Source organism: Anabrus simplex, chromosome 1 (assembly GCF_040414725.1).
Source record: "Anabrus simplex isolate iqAnaSimp1 chromosome 1, ASM4041472v1, whole genome shotgun sequence".
Taxonomy (NCBI): domain Eukaryota; kingdom Metazoa; phylum Arthropoda; class Insecta; order Orthoptera; family Tettigoniidae; genus Anabrus; species Anabrus simplex.
In genome coordinates, this window is record NC_090265.1 from 445,010,790 (window position 1) to 445,031,307 (window position 20,518).

At 38.8% G+C, this 20,518-nt stretch overlaps 1 protein-coding gene across 3 annotated transcripts in view; it reads left to right on the top strand.

Moving 5' to 3' along the window:
* Srrm1 (Serine-arginine repetitive matrix 1) overlaps positions 1 to 20,518 on the top strand; it is a 638,713-nt gene that overhangs the window by 486,442 nt on the left and 131,753 nt on the right. For all 3 annotated transcript variants that reach the window (XM_067135198.2, XM_067135197.2, XM_067135199.2), the window contains one exon: positions 2,057 to 2,320. In XM_067135198.2, the coding sequence (XP_066991299.2) occupies positions 2,057 to 2,320 (264 nt within the window). The remainder of the gene's footprint in view (positions 1 to 2,056; positions 2,321 to 20,518) is intronic.

The following is a 20,518-nucleotide window of genomic DNA, read 5'->3' on the forward strand; positions in this document are numbered from 1 at the left end:
TTACTGCTTGAAAATATATTAGGAATTCTATTATAATAATCACAATATGTGAAGATCGTCATAAATCAAACATTGCTGCTAGTGTTTAGTTACAGATTACCGTACGGTTACAAACATAAAAGCTGTCCACTCTCCATATTTCTCTTGGATTCCCATCGTACACTGTACTTCTATAAATTTTATTGTGGTACTCTACGGAGTTCATTGAATATAGGCAGGGAAATACCTTATATTTAGTCATTAATACACATAATATCCCTCAGTCATGAAGACAAAGCCTATTTTTATTGTTTTGATTCCTGGCATTCCCAGCATGGCTAGCGTGCACCATTAATACTCAAATTTCATTGTCTAATTCTGTCAAGGACTTGGTAATTATTTGATTGATTAGAACATGTTCTAATTCACTTTCAAGTCTTTTCAAGACTTCTCAATACTTGTCAAGTTTTGCAAGGGATTTGACAAGTAAACTTGTGAGGTATTAAAAATGCTTTTGAACTCTTGAATTTGACAAAAATTTGATCATGTACCAGAGGCATAAGACGACCCCAGATTTTTAGTGATTCAGGGTAAAAAAGTGTGGGTATGTAGGTATGTGAATATAGGTAGTTATACTTCATTATTGGTGAACTGTGTATGACTATAATTTGATAATTAGAGTTAGAATTCAAGCTATATCATCTTTTCCCTTTGTCCCGTTCCTGTCAGGTCGGGGTGTTGATGGTACTTCTCCACCGTAGCTCCTCTCCTTCCACCACTCCTCTTCAGTAACTGTATTCCATTCCAGTCTTCGTTTCCTTAAACTGTTCCTGACAGAGTCTATCCATCTTGCTCTGGGGCTTGCTCTTTCCCTCTGTCTTATCCTCCAATACTTTTTTTGGTATCATTCCCTTCTCCATCCTCATATGTCCAAACTATCTCAATTTATTCTTCTCCGTTTTGTCACTGAGTTGTTCTACCTGTATTTAATTTCTGACCTACCGGGTGAGTTTGCCGTGCGGTTAGGAGCGCGTAGCTGTTAGCTCGCATCCGGGAGATAGTGGGTTCGAACCTCACTGTCGGCAGCCCTGAAGATGGTTTTTCGTGGTTTCCCATTTTCACACCAGGCAAATGCTGGGGCTGTGCCTTAATTAAGGCCACGGCCACTTCCTTCCCATTCCTAGGCCTTTCCTGTCCCATCGTCGCCATAAGACTTATCTGTGTCTGTGCAGCGTAAAGCAACTAGCAAAAAGAAAAATTTCTGACCTCAACATTTCGTACTCTGTCCTTCCTTGTCTTCCCTGCCATGCTCCTCAGGAACTTCATCTCACTGGCCTGAATTTTACTCTTATCTCTTGCTGTCAGTGTCCAAGTCTCTGTTGCATACGTTAATATAGGAGTATAGTAATATATATTATCTCTTTACATTTCATACGAATGTCTCTGTTCTGCACTAAGTTCCTTACATTCTGGTAATGTATTACCTACTTTTACCCCCGTGCTGATCTCCTTATCCAACCTTACATCTTTCATTATTTCACTTCCAAGTATTTGAAGCATTCAACAACTTCAAGGTTTTGTCCCCTGATACTAACGATTCCCTTTCCTCCTCTTGTCATCACCACTGTTTTGCTCTTCATCACTCTGATTGTCATACCACATTTCTCAAAATTGTCATTTAAAGCCTCTAGTTGGATTTTGCCTTTTGTGTTGTTGACTCCCTAGATCACTATGTTATCTGCAAACAGTATTATTTTCATATCCTCTTTATATGTTGCCTTTGTTTCCTTAAGAATTTCATCCATAATCATATATGTATAAGTGGAGACAATACACTGCCCTGTCTTAGCCCAGTTTGGTTTCAAACTATCTGAATAAGGGAACTATTTTAGTAGTGAGTGAGTGAGTGAGTGAGTGAGTGAGTGAGAGAGAGGGGGGGAGAGAGAGAGAGAGCGTGCGCGCGCGCGCGCGCGCGTGTGTGTGTGTGTGAACTTCATTTTATCAGGTGTTCTTGCCTTCTATATCTTATTTTATTGATGACATTTTTGAAGTTCTGTTTTATATTTTCTCTACGCAGATCACCATCTTTGCATGATGAAGTCCGGATTGTATCCAATATTGCATCTAGAAAGAAACCTCGTGAATCACGATCTCATTCACCTGAACAGAATAATAAAGTCAAAGTAAGAGATCGATCGCCTGAATCACGATCAAACGAGAAACCTCAGAAGAAACCTCTTCCAGCACCTGTCACAGTTGCTCCATCAAGAGAAGATAGCCATGACAAAGCAGTTCGCAAAGTCATCAAATCAGAACGAGAAGTGTCACCACCTCGTGAAAGGTAACATTGATGTACTTCTGTCTTAATGTCAGATTATTTAATGTCATTCACTCAGTGCTACCTGTATAGAAAGGTACTCTGCTCATAAATATTTGAAGATGACAGTAAGTGTGTATCTGGAGTTTTCCTCTAATGTGTTTTAATGCTTGACCTTGTTGCTCCCTTCTTATGTTCCCTTTACCAACACAGATCAGTGATTGATTTTAACATTTATCATGGTGCATGCTGCCAAGGAAAACTTGAAGGGGTGAACAGAATAAAGCATAACGATTATTTCCATAAACATTTGTGACATTTAATACCTGCCTAGACGTAGCCATACTACAGTAGAAGTCCATTATAGCGAGAATTCACAACAGCGGAAAATTCACTCGCTATAGCGGATTGTAGTTATATCTGCAATTTTTAATAAAAGTCGGAAACCCCCCCGTACACATTAAAATCGGTATGAAACAGCAATTAGTTCGTTCAAAGCTTGCGTTTCCACGGATGATATCCACACTACGGCTTACTTGTTTGTTATTTTATGAAATCCAATACTACGTGAAAGTGTGTGTTTAATTTCATTCTGAAAAAATTATAGTACCCGTTTTTCCGAATCCAAGACAACCCCCACTTTTTCCTTCAAAAAATTTAAATCAGGCTCAAAAAGTGGTTTGTGAAATCATATGAATGCTTTTCTGTACATTACGCATTTTTAGACGCCGAACATTGGCTTTCGTTATGCCGCACTTTTTGCGGCTGTACAACTGTTCTTTATTTCCGCAGGTTTAATGACCATTAATTTAACATTGGCATCATAATACCGATGAGAACCCGTTGAAAATTTCCTTGCAATATCTATTCCATGCGTCTCTATATTCTTGCTGTCTATAAAACTGTTATACTTTTACTCAGCATCAGATGTAGCCGGCTGCCGCTACACGCACATCTCGCTTGTTGGGTTTGGCCAACTTCAGCGGCTAGCGATGTATAGGTCTAATCGCGGACATTCAAGGTCAACAAACGAGTTTATTGCACCACGGTATAGCCATTCCGCCCTTGCATTTTTCTTGCATGTACCTAACAATATCTTGTACAGGACACATTGTTTAGCTATCTTTGTCTTCACACAGACTCCAATTATTAGTTTTATTTAGGCCTATGCCATATTTTCTTGCAGCTGCACAATTATTCTACATTTCCGAGTGTTTAATAACCTTTACCTTAAAATTGGCATCATAATATTGGCAAGAACCCATTGAAAATTTGCTGGCAATACCTACTCCACAAATATTTACAACTATCCATCACGAAAATATTCCTGCTGTCTATAAAACTTAATTTTACTAAGAGTCAGGTACAGTAGACGCGTTGTAACTCTGCCACTGAGTAGCCGTGGCCTTTCTAAGAATTTGAAAGCTCGCATGTTTTGATGCCATTCTGCAGATTTGAGAAATGTTTTTGTAGGGGCTAATAGAATGTCATTCTCTCTTCACTATTTCCAGAGATCCAGTGACATTACACACAGGCACTGTACACTTGTTGTCACGGATAGCGATGTATAATAAAGAGGCGGTCGTTTGTCAACGATTTTTGTGTGTGTATGTGTGTGCGGGGGTGAAAAGAAGCAGCGTGGTTACCGCGGTAGTTGCCAGTGGTATTCTTTACTGTTAGGCCATAAATGCAAGACGACCCTTGATTTTTCGCATGAGATTCTGAGGGGAAAAAACGTAGAGTCTCGGATTCAGAATAATACGGTATCACTCCAGAGTTTTCTTCTTCAAATGGCGTCACCTGACCTAATCTTATATGTCTCATGAAAACATATTTGAAACGCATGTAGAGAAATGAGTTACCTCGCTAAAAATTTACATGTGAATAGCCTTTCCGAAATTGAACTAGACGCAAGAAAATAGTACTTATCCTCTGAAATCAGTGATGTAGGCCTACGCTGCCATATCTTGAGGTGTACCACATTCTTACTTAATTCCAGTATATAACATTAAAATTATGAGATCGTTCACTTCACCCGTTACTTTTAACGAGTTAACAACTGCTATCGGCGATGTTATTTACGCATGTATTACGAAAACTTATCCTCTTTCATTTAGAATTTTCTTTAGAGAACAGCAGTCATTGGGTATTACGTATCGACTCCCACATCGCCTTTGAATGTCGACGAGAGAGCTTGCAAAAGCACATAGAAAACTATACTGTACCAAAGATGATCGATTGCATTTTGTGGCAAACGTTTCAGTTTCCTTATTCAACAGCATCACCTATCCTAACTTGACTGTTCTATACATACGATGAAAAACATACTTCAAGCACCAGTAGAGAAATGATAACCTTCTCGCTATAAATTTATGTGATAATAACCTTTCCGTAATTTAACCAGACACGAGACAATATAAACTAACCTCTGAAATCAATTATGCACTCTGCCATATCTCGAGGTGTATTCCATTTTTTCTTAATTGCAGTATTTAGCATTAAAATTAGGCGATCGTTTAGTCAGCCTTTAAGAACTGTTATCGGACACGTTTACGCATTTATTACAAAAATATGTTCTCTTTCATTTGAATTTTCTTTACGGAACAGCAGTCGACGGGTATTACTAATCGACTCTGACATTGCCTTTGAATGTCGACGAGAGAACTCGCTAGTGTACATAGCGAGGAAACGATTCCAAAGATAATAGATTGCATGCAACATAATCACTAGGGTGCATAAATATCGGTAACGGAAAAAGTCGCGCGCACTTAATCGCTCGTAATAATGGATGCCTCAGGGATAGGGCTCTCTCTGTAACCGAAGGATAATACACAGTTTAATATAGGAATTTTGAAGGGACAGCAAAACATTGTCGGGATAATGAAGATCTCATTACATGCCTTACTCGCTATAGCGGACTTCTACTGTATTTCATGTATTTCAATGGACAGCCATCAATTTGTATTCTCATCACTAGTATGCTGTTTAACCATATGGAAGGCATGCACTTGATCTCTGTGCTAGTTATTTTTACAGAAAAGTGGTTAATGCTGGGTAGAAAACAGGAATTACAGTGCTCAGTTTAAATTAACAGTGATCACGTTCGCAGAAAATAACAGTAGCCCTGCATGAGTTTTGTGTAATGCCATCAGGTGTAGGTAAACAGGACAGTGCAGTCTGCCAAGAAGACAGCCTTATCATTTTTGCGACCAAAATCAGGCTATTATGTTGAAATTGTAAAAGAACTGTTAAAATATGTAAATGGATTAAGAAACTATTGCTATTCGGTTTCACACAAAATGCTACACTTAGTGACTCGAGAAGCAGAAAAAGGCAATACAGTGAAACTTCGGAATGCGAGTAACTTGGTCTACGAGTGTTTTGCAAGACAAGCAAACATTTTAAATAAATTGTAACTTGACAAGCGAGCGAGGTTCCGCAATACGAGCGCCACGTGTGCCTACGTTTTCTCCTCCCCTGTTCGTTTGTTGAATGAATGAACGAGGTCTTTGGTCCTGTAGTGAAGAAATACCTTTCAGAAAATAATCTGCCACTCAAAGTCTTGCTGGTTATGGACAATGCTCCTGCTCATCCTCCAGGCCTTGAGGACGACTTACTGGAGGAATTCAAGTTCATTAAGGTTAAGTTCCTACCTCCCAACATTACTCCACTACTTCAGCCTATGGATAAGCAAGTCATTTCGAACTTCAAGAAGCTATACACCAAAGCACTATTCCAGCAATGCTAAGTGACCGAAGAATTAAACCTTAACCTTCGAGAGTTTGGGAGAAATCCTTTCACCATTGTTAACTGCCTGATGATCATCGAAAAAGCCAGGGATGGAGTGACCAAGAGAACTCTCACTACTGCTTGGGGAAAGCTGTGGCATGACTGTGTTCTTGAACGTGACTTTGAGGGGATTGTTGGTGACAGTGAGCCGCCGATTGTCCATGAAATTGTGTCCTTAGGGAAGACCATGGGGCTGGAGGTGAATGACGTGGACATTCAAGAACTGGTGGAAGAACATAGCCAATGAGTGACCACCAACGAACTGATGGACCTGCATCGGGAACAACAGGAGGAGGTTATGGAGATCTCGTCCGGGGAAGAGGAGGAAAAGTCACTGGAATCTCTCACTTCAACTGAGATTCGGGATAAATGCAAAATGTGGGAAACAGTGCAAAATTTTGTAGAAAAACACTACCCGGATAAAGCTGTAGCAGTGCGAGCAGTGAATCAGTTCAATGACAATGCAATGTCACATTTTTGTGAAATCCTCAAAAAGAGGCAAAAGCAACAGTCATTGGACAGGTTTCTCGTTAAAGTTGCACGAAAAGAAAACAATTCCAGTGAGCCAACAGATAGCAGTGATTCCATTAGTGAAATTCGTGCTACACAGTAACTACACAGTATCTCTCGTCTCCCTCACACCAACAATGATTCTATTGTAAGGAAAAGTGCACTTTAAGTTGTTCTACGTTATATTTTATTTTAGAAATGTTATGCGAATAAATATTTTTTTGTTGTGGACGAATCATCTGCGTTCAAATTGTTTCTTATGGGAAAACTTGCTTTGATATATGAGCGCTTTGGATTACAAGCATGTTGATATAGATGTTGATTCCCATAGAGAATCTGAAATATTTGCTCCGAATGAGTAAATTTATAATACCAATATAAATGGTCCGTTATTGGACATTATAAATTTACCAGCTAACTCATTCCTGGTCGCCAGCGTTTCGCCCTCGTGTGCTAGGCTGGGCTCATCAGTTGGTACCTAGCACACCTACCAAGACGCTGGCTAGTGCATACCATGGAGGCCACTGCGTAAGCTAATTTTAGCCACCGGCAGTGCCAATGCACTATGAGACACTTTGTCCCATTATTTTAAACTTTTTTTTTGGGAATTGCTTTAAAAAGCAGGAAAATTTTAAATAAGATTGTCATACCCTATTGTACGTCAGTAAGAAACTTAGGTGTTGTTATGACTGAGACATTAAATTGGACTGAACAGATGATATAGATATTCCCTATGGGAATCAACATCTATATCATCTGATGGCCAAGCAGGCATCAATTTTTGATAATGGGACAAAGTGTCTCATAGTGCATTGGCACTGCCGGTGGCTACAATTAGCTTACGCAGTGGCCTCCATGGTATGCACTAGCCAGCGTCTTGGTAGGTGTGCTAGGTACCAACTGATGAGCCCAGCCTAGCACACGAGGGCGAAACGCTGGTGACCAGGAATGAGTTAGCTGGAAAATTTATAATGTCCAATAACGGACCATTTATATTGGTATTACAAGCATGTTACCGGAACGAATTATGCTCGCAATCCAAGGTTCCACTGTACCTGCTGTGTAGATTTACGAAGAACACTAGCCTTTCTCTTTGAAGTGGAACCGTACCCCAAAGCTTCATTTTAGATTCGAAAATTGAATTCGCATGATTTTCTGTTTCAAGTATTTTAAACTTTTTTTGGAAATTGCTTTAAAAAGCAGGAAAATTTTAAATAAGATTGTCATACCCTATTGTACGTCAGTAAGAAACTTAGGTGTTGTTATGACTGAGACATTAAATTGGACTGAACAAGTGACAAATATATGCCTTAAAAGTGCAGAAATCCCTTTTTTATCTCTCAAAACGCTGCCCTACTATATTTCTAAAACATCTTAAAATACAACTGGTAACATCCCTAATCTTACCAATTCTAGACTACTGCGACACTGTACTTACGTACATATCTCAAGACAGTAACAAGATGCTCGAATGGAGTTTAATCACCCGTATTCGATTCATATTTAAGCTGCGATATGATTCGCGTATTTCAGCTTATTGCAGGGAGTTGTCATCGCTTCGTGTTCATGAGAGTTGCAGTCTCCACATGTCGTCCCTTCTGCATGGAGTTTAAAACTCAAGTGTACCAAATTATCTCTCATCAAAATTTAATTACCCCTCCTCTTATCATAACCACGATACACAATCTGGCTCCTGTTTAACATTATTTCTGTCACTCCAGGACTTACAACTGTTCCTTTGTAGTCATTGCCGCGAGGTTGTGGAATACCCTACCTGTTACCATTAGGGATTTGCGTTCTCGTAGGCGATTTAAGATGGATTTAGGATGCTAAATGGTTTATTTTGTCACCTATTCAGTACATATAAATTTTACATTTAGGAATTTATTGAAGATACTGAATGTAGGATGCTAAATGGTTTATTTTGTCACCTATTCAATACATATAAATTTTACATTTAGGAAACACAAAAAAAAAAAAACCGTATTAGCATGCTTTATGATGTCTGTCGGCATAAGTTAAAAGACACTGCCTATTAGGAAGTTTGAGTTCATAATCGTACATACCTCTCAATCTTCTTCTTTGCCAGCGTTGCACATCACGACCATGTACACTCTCAGGCTGTCGAAAAGAAATCTCCTTTGAAGGTCACTCAGTATTTTTTGGTACTGGGAGAAGCTCCTTTCTACATCACATGATGTCACAGGAGAGTTTTTAAACATAGTCGGTTCACTGCTGCTTAGCTGCGGGTCGTTTTTTCCTAAACCAAGTCCATTACCCTCTAAAATTTTACCAATTCTGCACATTGTTGCGTATCCTTCATTTGCACTCAGCACCTTACTGAGTTTGTTCTTCACCGCAACTGACACTGTACCTCTTGCTTGTTCTACTTTGGATGCCATGTCTTTTTACTATTCCCAAACTCTCACATAAATCTAAACCAGCAGTTTCTAGGCGGGAGATAGTTTTCAATAGATCTCTATAATTTGAAGAAATGTATGTACTAATTGTCCCTGCAAATCATTGGAAGACAATTCCTGTGCAGTTTTTTTTGACGGCGCCTCACTACTGTGAAAAGTAAATAAAATTTCTTGCACATTTTCGTAGTGTTCACAGTAGTACTCTACTGCGTTAAGCCACGTTTCCCATCGGGTCAGTACTGGCTGAGGACGAAGAGGAAGCGAAGGTGCGTCATCTTTGAATTTTGCCACCCTTCGTGGATCCTTCACAAATATTTTCTTGACGTTCAAGATTAACCGGTCAACATCAGAAAAATTCTGCCGTATCTGTTCAGCAACTCTGTGCAATCCGTGAGCAAGACACGTTAAATGGACCATTTTTGGGTAAAGTACCTTTAGTCCCCTTGCTTCTTTCACCATATATGGTGCAGCATCGATTAGTAACAGCAAGATTCGTTGTCGCTTAACTTCACCATCTCACAAAAGCTTCATGGCATTGTCAAAAAGTATTGCAATTGTGGAATGGTTAGCTGCATCTAGAACCTCCGAATGAAATAAATATACATGGCTCGGACGATGCACGAGAAGCATGCCAATTACAACATTCGCAACATACCTAACATCCGTAGTTTCATCAACAAATAACCACACGCTATTGTTGCCTACTCTAATTCTAATTTTTCGAAATGTATCTTCATAACGGGAGAGCAAATAACTTTTTTCGCAATGTTGCCTCATCTGGGATTGAATCTGTTGTGTATTTAGTTAAGTTTTTTCGGAAGTGTTTTTTGTTCACTTTAAGCAGAATATTGGTAGATACCACGCACAGGTCTTTTGAGAAATCGGAAAGTTTGGTTGACGAAGATTTTGCTGTATCAAACAAAAGAGCATGCCTGCTCTGTTCGGAAGACTTTTGATTTGCGCAGCTTTTATGCTTAGCTGTAGCGCAGTGCTGTTGCACATTAAATCGCTTTATCGCCGCTACCTTAACTTCACACGCTTTTGCAAAAAAGAATTGTTCCGTCAGTACTGAACGTCTCTTCACTGAACTCTTTCACATACTTTCTTAACTTTACAGCTTCACTACACTTCACTTTCAGCATGATGGGGTTCACTGCAGTACTAGAAGTGTGACGAATCTGCTGAAATCCGTTGGTAGTGAAAGTGCAAGGGAGCTTTAACTCGACCCTGCAAGGAAGAACTGGGTGAGATATAACATGGCATTTCCTTGTTTGCTAATTGCTTCTGAGCTAAATATTGCTATTAGAGTGACATCCTATTGAAAGGCGGAAACACAATATCGTCATGTTCTGTGACCTCACGCGTACAGTATCCCAATCTAACTTGTCCAGAAATGTGTGCTAAAAGACATCCGTAGAGGAGTGCCTTCTTAGAATCGGGTCTTCTAAACCTGCTACCTGCCTGTTCCAGGAAAAGAAAGAAAGAAAAATATATCTATTACACTATTTGAAACTCGACGCCTCAATTTAAACAAAAATGTGGAAATTATTACCAAATATGACCTTATATCACTAAAATGAGCAAAATATGACCAAACAATAAAAGTGGCCAAAATATGCATTTATAGGCAACATCAGATTGCTTTAAACATGGTCAGGGACCCGTCATTCAAACTTATTTTTCAGATTTCAGGTAATATGAGCTCAGGAAAAAAAAATGGCTTTTCCTTAACATCCGAACCTTGGTAATAATAATATATTCTGATAGAATACTCGACAGTTTGGACTCAAATTACATATTTATGAAAATCATAAAACCAGTTCACAGTAGAAAATCTCTCCAGTGACATCAGCACTCGCAGTGGATACTAATATGGTACAAATAATACACAATTTGCAACCGTATCCCCACCATAACGTGGAAAATATTGTAGTAGAACGGTGGAAATGATTATTACTGTTTTAAGAGGAAGTTCAACTGGGTAACCATACTCAAGAAGAAGAAGAAGAAGAAGAAGAAGAAGGAAGAAGAAGAAGAACACGAAGTATCTAGTATCGTTCATAGCCTGGAAGTGCCTCACTATCCCTTATAGAACATGCACGAATTATAATTTGGGCATCGTGCAGATGGCTCATACACGTAACTTCATTTATAGGATGAAATTCATGGTGTTTGTCACATTTAATTTAATGGGGACTGTATAGCCACCAGCATGTATGGGAGTTAACCGATTGGAGTTGAAGGACAGGCACTGCTCGTCCACAACTTCCCACTGTCAGTATGTTGAAAGACTGACAGCACCTGCCCAGCATTTTGAGAGTCATATTTCTTATTCCTATCAACAGATAGCACTGTTATGGTACTCCCTACGAGTAAATTGAAGTCTTTGTATGTTCCTAGCTTGAAATCGATTGTGTTCTATCAATAATTTAGTTTCTGTGAATGCATTTTTGAAGAGGTAGCACCGGGCTTGTTTATGTTTACATCGTGGCAATGGTGAAGCCCAGGCCTAATCAAAATGGAATGTGAGGAGTTTGTAGGTTGGGTGAATGAAATATTGAGTGAGACAGTGATGAAGTGAATGATGAGGAATCTATAGTTGATGATTTTGATGAAAATACAAGTAGTGAGGAACATGATGTGTGTGTGAATAAAGATATACCATGTGACTGGACAGATGATTCAAATACTCCCTTAAAAAATAAACTTCACTGCTAAGTCAAGAATCAGTCCAGTAATTTCCAGACAGCTTTCTGAATCTCGTACAGAATTAGACATGTTCAGTCAGTTTTTGGGCAATAATTTCTGGGAACATATCATAAATTAAACGAACAAGTATGCTCGTGATGCAGGTATGGCTGGTAGGGATTCTTCCAACAAGTGGATAGATGTATCTTTAGATGAAATTAAAGCCTATTTTTTTCCTAATAATTATAATGTCGCAAAATAAGCAACCTAACCTCGATGATTACTGGAGCACTAAAAAAATTTTCACATTACCCCATTTTTGTGGAAACGATGTCTAGAGACAATTTCACAAACGTTCCAGAATATTTACATGTTTCTTCAATGAACTGTAAGGATAAACTAAAGAAAATTAGACCTGTAATAGACATGATTTGAAAATCATTCAAGAAAATATTTTTTCCAGGAAGGGAAATTTTCATTGAAAGTTTGATGGCATTTTGTGGGGGGCTTTCATACATTTGGTTCAATCCTTCGAAAAGGGCTTGTTTTGGCATTAAAAGTTTATAAGGCATGTGATTGTAATTCTGGATATTGTTGGACTTCGTAAATTTATACTGGAAAAGAGGAAAACATCCCCTTGAAATTATCCAAATTTCTTGTCAGTGAAAGAATTGTGTTGGAAATGTGCTCTGATTTCTATGGTAAAAGGAGGGAAATATACATGGACAATTGGTACAATTCAAACCCCCCCCACGTTCTATTCTTGCAGGAACAATTGAAAAGGGAGTATGCAGTAGGCACTGTAAGATAAAATAGGAAAGACATGCCTAAGCAGCTAAAGCAAGTCAAACTAAAGAAAGGGGAGCTTTCTTTCTCCACATGTAATGGTATGTTGTGTTTGAAATGGAAGGATATGAAAGATGTGACGATACTGTCAACATCAGATGAGAAACCTGAGTATGAGGAAATTGTTACACAAAGGTAAAAGCGAAATGCAAATCCCAAGATAATTCTGAAACCAAAACTTGTTGTAAAATACAATAAACACATGGGTGGGTTGGACAATCAGGATCAGAGGCTGTGTTGCTGTCCTGTTGTGAGGAGATATGGGAAGGGATACCAAAAAATGTTCTTTTAACTTTTTTGTGTTGTATTGTACAACAGCATTGTCATTCTGAGAGAAATCACAAAGACAAATATACATTTCGCACAGTTCAGAAATAATTTGGCTGAACAACTGTTGCACTCAGTTCAGCTCCTAATACGATCTCTCGTTGGGAGACCATCAGCTTCTGCTGAGTGTCCACTGAGTCTGTAGGCCAAATTCTGGGCACATTTTATTGAAAAAATATCAGCAACTTTAAAAGCTAGGCTACCCAGGAAATTTAAGCTTGACACAGTAAAGGGCCAGTATATCAGTAGAGGTGTTAGTGCTTGTTAATTAGCAGTAAAATGAAAAATCCTATTTAGAAGTTAGGATGGTTTATTTTCTTGTATTTACACATTTTCTGCTGTCCAGTAATGAATTTAAATCACAAAATAACGTGAATTCTATTAATAACACCACAATCTACTAAATGAAAATATTTTTATAAATATTTTTCCACTCCACTCGAAACATCCTTGTCCGCAAGCTGATATTCGAACTGTTTGGTGTAAATTCAAGAATGGTCAATTATATCATTTCTCGAGGGGCGATCGATACTGTGACATGTTTTCATCTAGCTGATGTACCCGTGCTTCGCTACGGAATTCTACATTATATACAGAGTTCTAGCTTAGGTAGTGAACACCTTGTGACCAAGATTGTATTAAATTGCATAGCTCTTAACATTACCCTAGAAACACGATGGGGAAGTCACCAATCATCTTTTCTGTCAATGGCACATGCTCACTCTCCACCTGCCTTTTTACATCCTCAAAAAGACTGTCTTAGAGGTATTCCCAACTGAATTCAACGTAGATCAGTACTATGATCCCTGTAGGAATGTCACGATCATATGAAATACTCAATCATATTAAAAAATTACACATTTTCTCACCTTTAATGATCAGTACTATGCTGACAGTCTAACAGTCCAAAGTTCCAGAGCTGGAATGACCAGGCCACAGACAGTCGTGAGCCGTAGAAAACACTTTAATCTCTGAGGGCAGGGGGAATAGTGTAGAGTCCCAGGGCAAAAACTATGTCCTTTTAGTCATCTTTAATAGGAATACCTGATGAGTCGGAAAATCTCAATTAGTGGCGGAAAAATCTATCTGACACGGAGGCAAATTTTTCCTCCAAGCCAGAGGAGAAAACCCCTCTTCACTGCTAATTTGGAATAAAATGAATGTAGAATTTAATAAAAAGTGGAGAGCCTGAAGCTTTTCTTAAGAAACGGCTCTTTTCTTGAATTTTGAATTATTTAGTGAATTGTGGTACTATAATTAGGAATAGGCCTAAATTGTAATTCTAGGCCAGGTCATACTACTACTACTACTACTGCTGCTGCTGCTACTAAGTGAGCCTCTGCCTTAAGTATGCACACGGCTCATTCAAAACAGTGTGTCAGAGAAGGGATTGAATGATGAACCAGTGTGTTTATGTACCAGCATATCAGAATATTTCACCACACACGGGAAACAATTCCCCAGCTATCCCACCAATGTTTGGTACGCAGCAGTAATCTCATCTATTGGAGTTGAGTGGCAGCCTAAGAGACTAAGAACATCACAACAAACGATGGTCAATGTAACGTTGTTGTTGACCAATGTGCGCTTTCGATATTGTAGGCCTTCACATTTAGTTTTCCTCCGACTTTGAAATACCACTCTTATCATAGTCGGTACGGTAAAACTGAGTAAAACATAAATGATCAGAAATTTTATTCTCTATAACTTTCGTTATGTAGTACTTTTTGTTAGGGCCAGTAACATAGGTATTTAAAAATTAAATTTCAGATGCCTTCCCCTAAACTACCATTTTGTCCTGGGTGAATAAAATTGTTTATAGGTTAGACTGTAGTTTCTTATTCCCTGACACTATATACTGATTTTTATTAAATCTGTTTACCCATTTTCTCATGTCTTGGCATTGATATGGCCTTGCCAACAAAAATACAAATTCATGAATATCTGTGTTGTTATAGCCGGTACGGTAAAAATATATAAGACATAAATGATTGGAAATTTAATTCTATATAACTTCAGTTATGTAGTATTTATTGATAGGGCCACTAATAATGTAAATATTTGAGAATTACATTTTAGGCCTTCCCCTAAACTACCATTTCAGTCAGAGTGAATAAAATAATTTATAGCCTAGATTGTAGAGGCTCATCTCCCGAGTTTACATACCGATTTTTATTAAATACTTTTCAGCCGTTTTCTCGTGATGTGTGTACATTTTACAAAGGTGAAAAATGAGAGGAGGATACCTTCATTTTTCACCTTTGTAAAGTGAAAACTGTCAATACAGAATGATTCTAATATCTTGTAATGTGTGTACATACATACAGACAGAAATTATGGAAAGTAAAGAATTGCATTTCCTTGTTACTCTGGCCATGACCGATACACAAAAATCATTCTTTTCAAATTCTGAGCAATGTGCAGGCAAAACTCTAATTTTATATATATATATATAATTAGTCTCGTTACACGGCGACTGTCTTGGATTGTGGTGGTGTGGATGAAAACCAGTGTGGTTTCTGACCACAGAGGAGCTGTCAGGATCAGATTTTCAGCATGCGCTAGGCAATTGAAAAATGCTACGAGAAGAATAGATAGCTGTGTTTATGTTTCGTAGATCTAGAGAAAGCACATGACAAGGTACCGAGGGGGAAATATGTTAGCCGTACTGGGAGACTATGGAATTAAAGGTAGATTATTAAAAGCAATCAAAGGCATTTATGTTGATAATTGGGCTTCAGTGAGAATTGATGATAGAATGAGTTCTTGGTTCAGGGTATTTACAGGGGTTCGACAAGGCTGTAATCATTCACCTTTGCTGTTCGTAGTTTACATGGATCATCTGCTGAAAGGTATAGAGTGGCAGGGAGAGATTGTTAGGTGGAAATGTAGTAAGCAGTCTGGCCTATGCTGACGACTTGGTCTTAATGGCAGATTGTGCCGAAAGCGTGCAGTCTAATATCTTGGAACTTGAAAATAGGTGGAATGAGTATGGTTTGAAAATTAGCCTTTCAAAGACTTAATTGATGTCAGTAGGTAAGAAATTCAACTGAATTTAATGTCAGATTGGGGATACAAAGCTGGAGCAGGTAGATTATTTCAAGTATTTAGGTTGTGTGTTCTCCCAGGATGGTAATATAGTAAGCGAGATTGAATCAAGGTGTAGTAAAACTAATGCAGTGAGCTCGCAGTTGCGATCAGCAGTATTCTGTAAGAAGGAAGTCAGCTCCCAGACGAAACTATTTTTACATCGGTCTGTTTTCAGACCAACTTTGCTTTACGAGAGCGAAAGCTGGATGGACTCAGGATATCTTATTCATAAGTTAGATGTAACAGACATGAAAGTAGCGAGAATGATTGCTGGTACAAACCGGTGGGAATAATTGCAGGAGGGTACTCGGAATGAGGAGATAAAGGTTAATTTAGGAATGAATTCGATGGATGAAGCTGTACCCATAAACCGGCTTCGGTGGTGGGGTCATGTGAAGCAAATGGAGGAGGATAGGTAACCTACAAGAATAATGGACTGTGTTATGGAGGGTAAGAGAAGTAGAGGGGAACCAAGGCGACGATGGTTAGACTCGGTTTCTAACAATCTAAAAATAAGAGGTACAGAACTAAATGAGGCCACAGCACTAGTTGCAAATAGGGGATTGTGGTGATGATTAGGAAATTCACAGTGGGTTGCAGACTGAAAGGCATAACTGTCTGTAATGATTATGTATGTATGTATGTATGTATGTATGTATGTATGTATGTATGTATGTATGTATGTATGTATGTATGTATGTATGTATGTATGTATGTTAATGTATGAAAGGAATTCAAAAATAAATTTTGCGTATTAGAATTTTATACTGGTGTGTGACTACAGTCAACCATGTGATAACAATGTTTGTTACTGGACATCACAATAATTTGTTTTAAAAAATGCTGTAGGTAGCAGTGTCTGCACGGACAGGCTTACAGAGTATACGATTGAACGATTTATAATTTCTTGTGACATTCTCACGTGCAAATATTGTGATTGTCGGTTAGATTATTGCTGGAAGGATGCTTTAGACAAACAGTGCAAATTGGAGATGAGTTAGTGTTCCTAGAGTGGCCACATTGAAAGAAACATTATCAGATGGTTGTCGCATGTAGGATTTGAGAGAAGAGTTCTTTTTAGACACTGTTACTGCGTTCGTGAAAGCTGACATACTAGTAGAAAAACTAGACCCTGCTATCCGTACTTGGTTTAATAAGTACGTTCGGGGAAGTGGAGAGTTGCCATCAGCAAATAAGATCCGACGGAAATACATCCCCATGATCGGTGAAAGGAGGAGGGAGAAAATTAAAGAAGAGCTAAAAAACAAAGACGTGTTGCTGCTATGCGACGAAATAACTGACAAGAATGGTAGGTGTATTTTTAACACCCTACTTTATCCATCAATACCAACAACTGAAATGAACACCCATCTGGCTGCCTCTGTTGTTCTAGAGTCTGACAATGGCGCAAATTGTGCCTGTGTTATATTAGACACTTTGAATTCCTGCAAACGGTCAAACACAGAGTAGAATTTGCGTGGAGATGGGAGAGTTCTAACCATGAGCTGCATTGCATGAATGTTTTATACGTCAAGAGGCTCTAAAATCTGAATTGTTTTACCAGGAAACCTTGTTATACCAGAACACTTTAAACGGGAGAAGTATACATATATCTTAATGCGACCAATCAAGGGACTGAGAATATCACACGTCTTAGGTAGGAAAACTTATTACGTAGGAACTTCTTATAACCGTCAAACCTATTATATGGTGGAGGTATATTGATGATAGATTTGTGGTATGGACATACGGTCCTGGAAAACTTCATCTATTGCTAATCCACCTAAATCAGCAGCATCCTGCAATTAAATTCGCTATGTAGAAGAATGCCTTCCTTTCTTGGATGTTCTAGTAAAGAAGAATCTGGACGGCTCCTTAGGACATACTTTCTATCATAAGCTTACCCGCACATATCGCTATCTCCATGCAGATTCTCACCAACATCCAGCACAAGAACAGGGCATTCTCACATCACTCACTATGAGGGCGACAGAGATTTGTGAGCCAACAAATATCCAGGAGATGGATACGTTCAAAATCACATTGAAGAGTAATGGTTAATTTAATTTCATATGGCTATTTCTAGCTGAGTGCAGCCCTTGTAAGGCAGACCCTCCGACGAGGGTGGGCGGCATCTGCCATGTGTAGGTAACTGCATGTAATTGTGTTGGAGAATAGTGTTATGTGTGGTGTGTGAGTTGCAGGGATGTTGGGGACAGCACAAACACCCAGCCCCCGGGCCACTGGAATTAACCAATGAAGGTTAAAATCCCCGACCCGGCCGGGAATCGAACCTGGGACCCTCTGAACCGAAGGCCACTACGCTGACCATTCAGCCAACGAGTCGGACAAGAGTAATGGTTAAAATGATATACAGATTCATAGAGCTCTGCATTCCAGAGGGACAACTAAGCAAAGCTCACAGAGTGAAGAAGTGAAGGCGGCTGCTTACGTGCCTTACATTCACAATACAACAGATCGAATAGCCAAGGTCCCCTGCAAGCACAAAATAAAAATTGTGTTTGGCACCTTCACTAAAATTCCTCACAGTATAGGTATAACCAAGGAAAAAATGTCTCCATTATTACACCCTGGGATGCACAAAATTCCCTGTACTTGTGGCAAAGTATTCATTGGCCAAACATGCTGGTGCATTGATACTCGCATCAGGGAACACCAACGAAACATCCATCTCAACCAGCCAGACAAGTCAGTAATAACTTATCATGCCCTATTGTGAGGACATGATGTCATGTTCCAAGAGGTTCAAGCTCTTACCCACACTAAAGAGTACAGGTCTAGGATTATACGGGAAGCTGTGGAAATACAGTAAAACCTCATTAACAAGTTTCTGCAGGGGACAACAAAACAGACCTTGTTAAGTGAGAAAACGTACTACTGAACATACAAATAAAATCTATCCAACAGGCATATGGAAACACTAGATATGACTTGTTCCAACATGAAGGTATTTTACGCCGTGTATCTGCGGGTACAATGCAAACTAATCCATCCTTTCTAAAGATGAGGGAAAAGTATTAAAAGGTGTGATAAGCACAAGAGTACAAATGTGAAAACCTTTTCTTCTGGAGCTTATAAAATATCAAGTGCATTGAAAGGTGGGAAACACCAAACAAATTTCAAAACTTGTGCAAAGGGGCTTATAAAAATATCAAAGTATTATTGCTGATCACTAGGGGGCGGATTTCTATGACCTAAAAATGTATGAAATATGTATGCACTTATGACCTAAAAAACATAAAAATATGACCTATAAAATTCAAAAAATGACTTAATGAATAGCATCTACGTTACATAGAAGCACTTTTATAACGATTGCTACAGGCTGCAATTAATTTAGAGTTAAAAAATGTTTAATTCTTCGAAATATTTAACCCAAAATCAACTAAAATGATGAATATTTCATGAACTCGTTAAGGTTACACTGCATACTCCTAGGCAAGGACGGACTCTGTGGAAGACATAAACACTACAGTAATTTTACTGTTCAATATTCAATCAGTTTTAATTTATACACAAAACATATGTTATATGAATGAAACTTTCATACCTGATCTATTCTCCATTATCAGAATTGTTGCAATTTATGACCACATGCATCTTAAGATTGTTGAATGAGAATCCCCTCCTGTTGTCGCTGAGTTTCGTCTTGTAGCGAGAAAAACTTCTTTCGACATCACATGATGTAACGGGAGCGTACTTGAATAGAGTTGGAGAAAATTCCTGAAAATCTGCAGATGAAGGATTTCCACAAAGAATGTCACTTATTCCACGTAGGTACACAAGTCCGCTATTTTTTTCCAGTATATTTTCTAATTTTCTACACACCCTAGATGCCATTGTTCCTTTCGCATGCTTTAATTCCTGTTCAATGCACTTTACAACATCCAGTGCATCGCTTAGGTCTGCACCTGAAACTTCCAGTTGCGTGATTGCTCCAGATAAAGAATTAAAATTGGACTTTATGTAAGCCAGGTCCGCTTTAAATGTAGTGCTTGAAAATAAATCTTGAGTGGCTTTTATGGAGGACGATTCTGCAGGATCAAAAGACTTCACAATCTTCTCCAACACATTTAAGTTGTTGCAATAGTACACTGCGGCATCAAGCCAAGTCCCCCATCGCGTTATAACTGGCTTGGGAGGTAGGGGTAGTGAAGGTGCTTCTTCTTGAAACTTCTGAACGCAAAGCGGAGCTTTGACAAACACTTTCTTACAGTTCGATATTAATTTATCAACTTCAGGGTAGCTACTTCTAACTTCTTCAGCTGCCCTGTGCAAGGCACGTGCAAGACATGTCACATGTATCATTTTCGGGTATAGCATTTTAAGTCCCTTGGCTGCCTTCACCATATACGGAGCAGCGTCAGTTACAAATAGAAAAATGTGCTCTCTCTTTGTCCCGTTTGGCCACAACAGATTCATTCAATTGTCGAAGAGAACTGCAATGGTGGAATGGTTTGTCTTCTCTAGCACTTCACATGTCAGGAGGAATGTGTCTCCAGGCCGGTCTTCCTTCAGCGTGCCAACGATC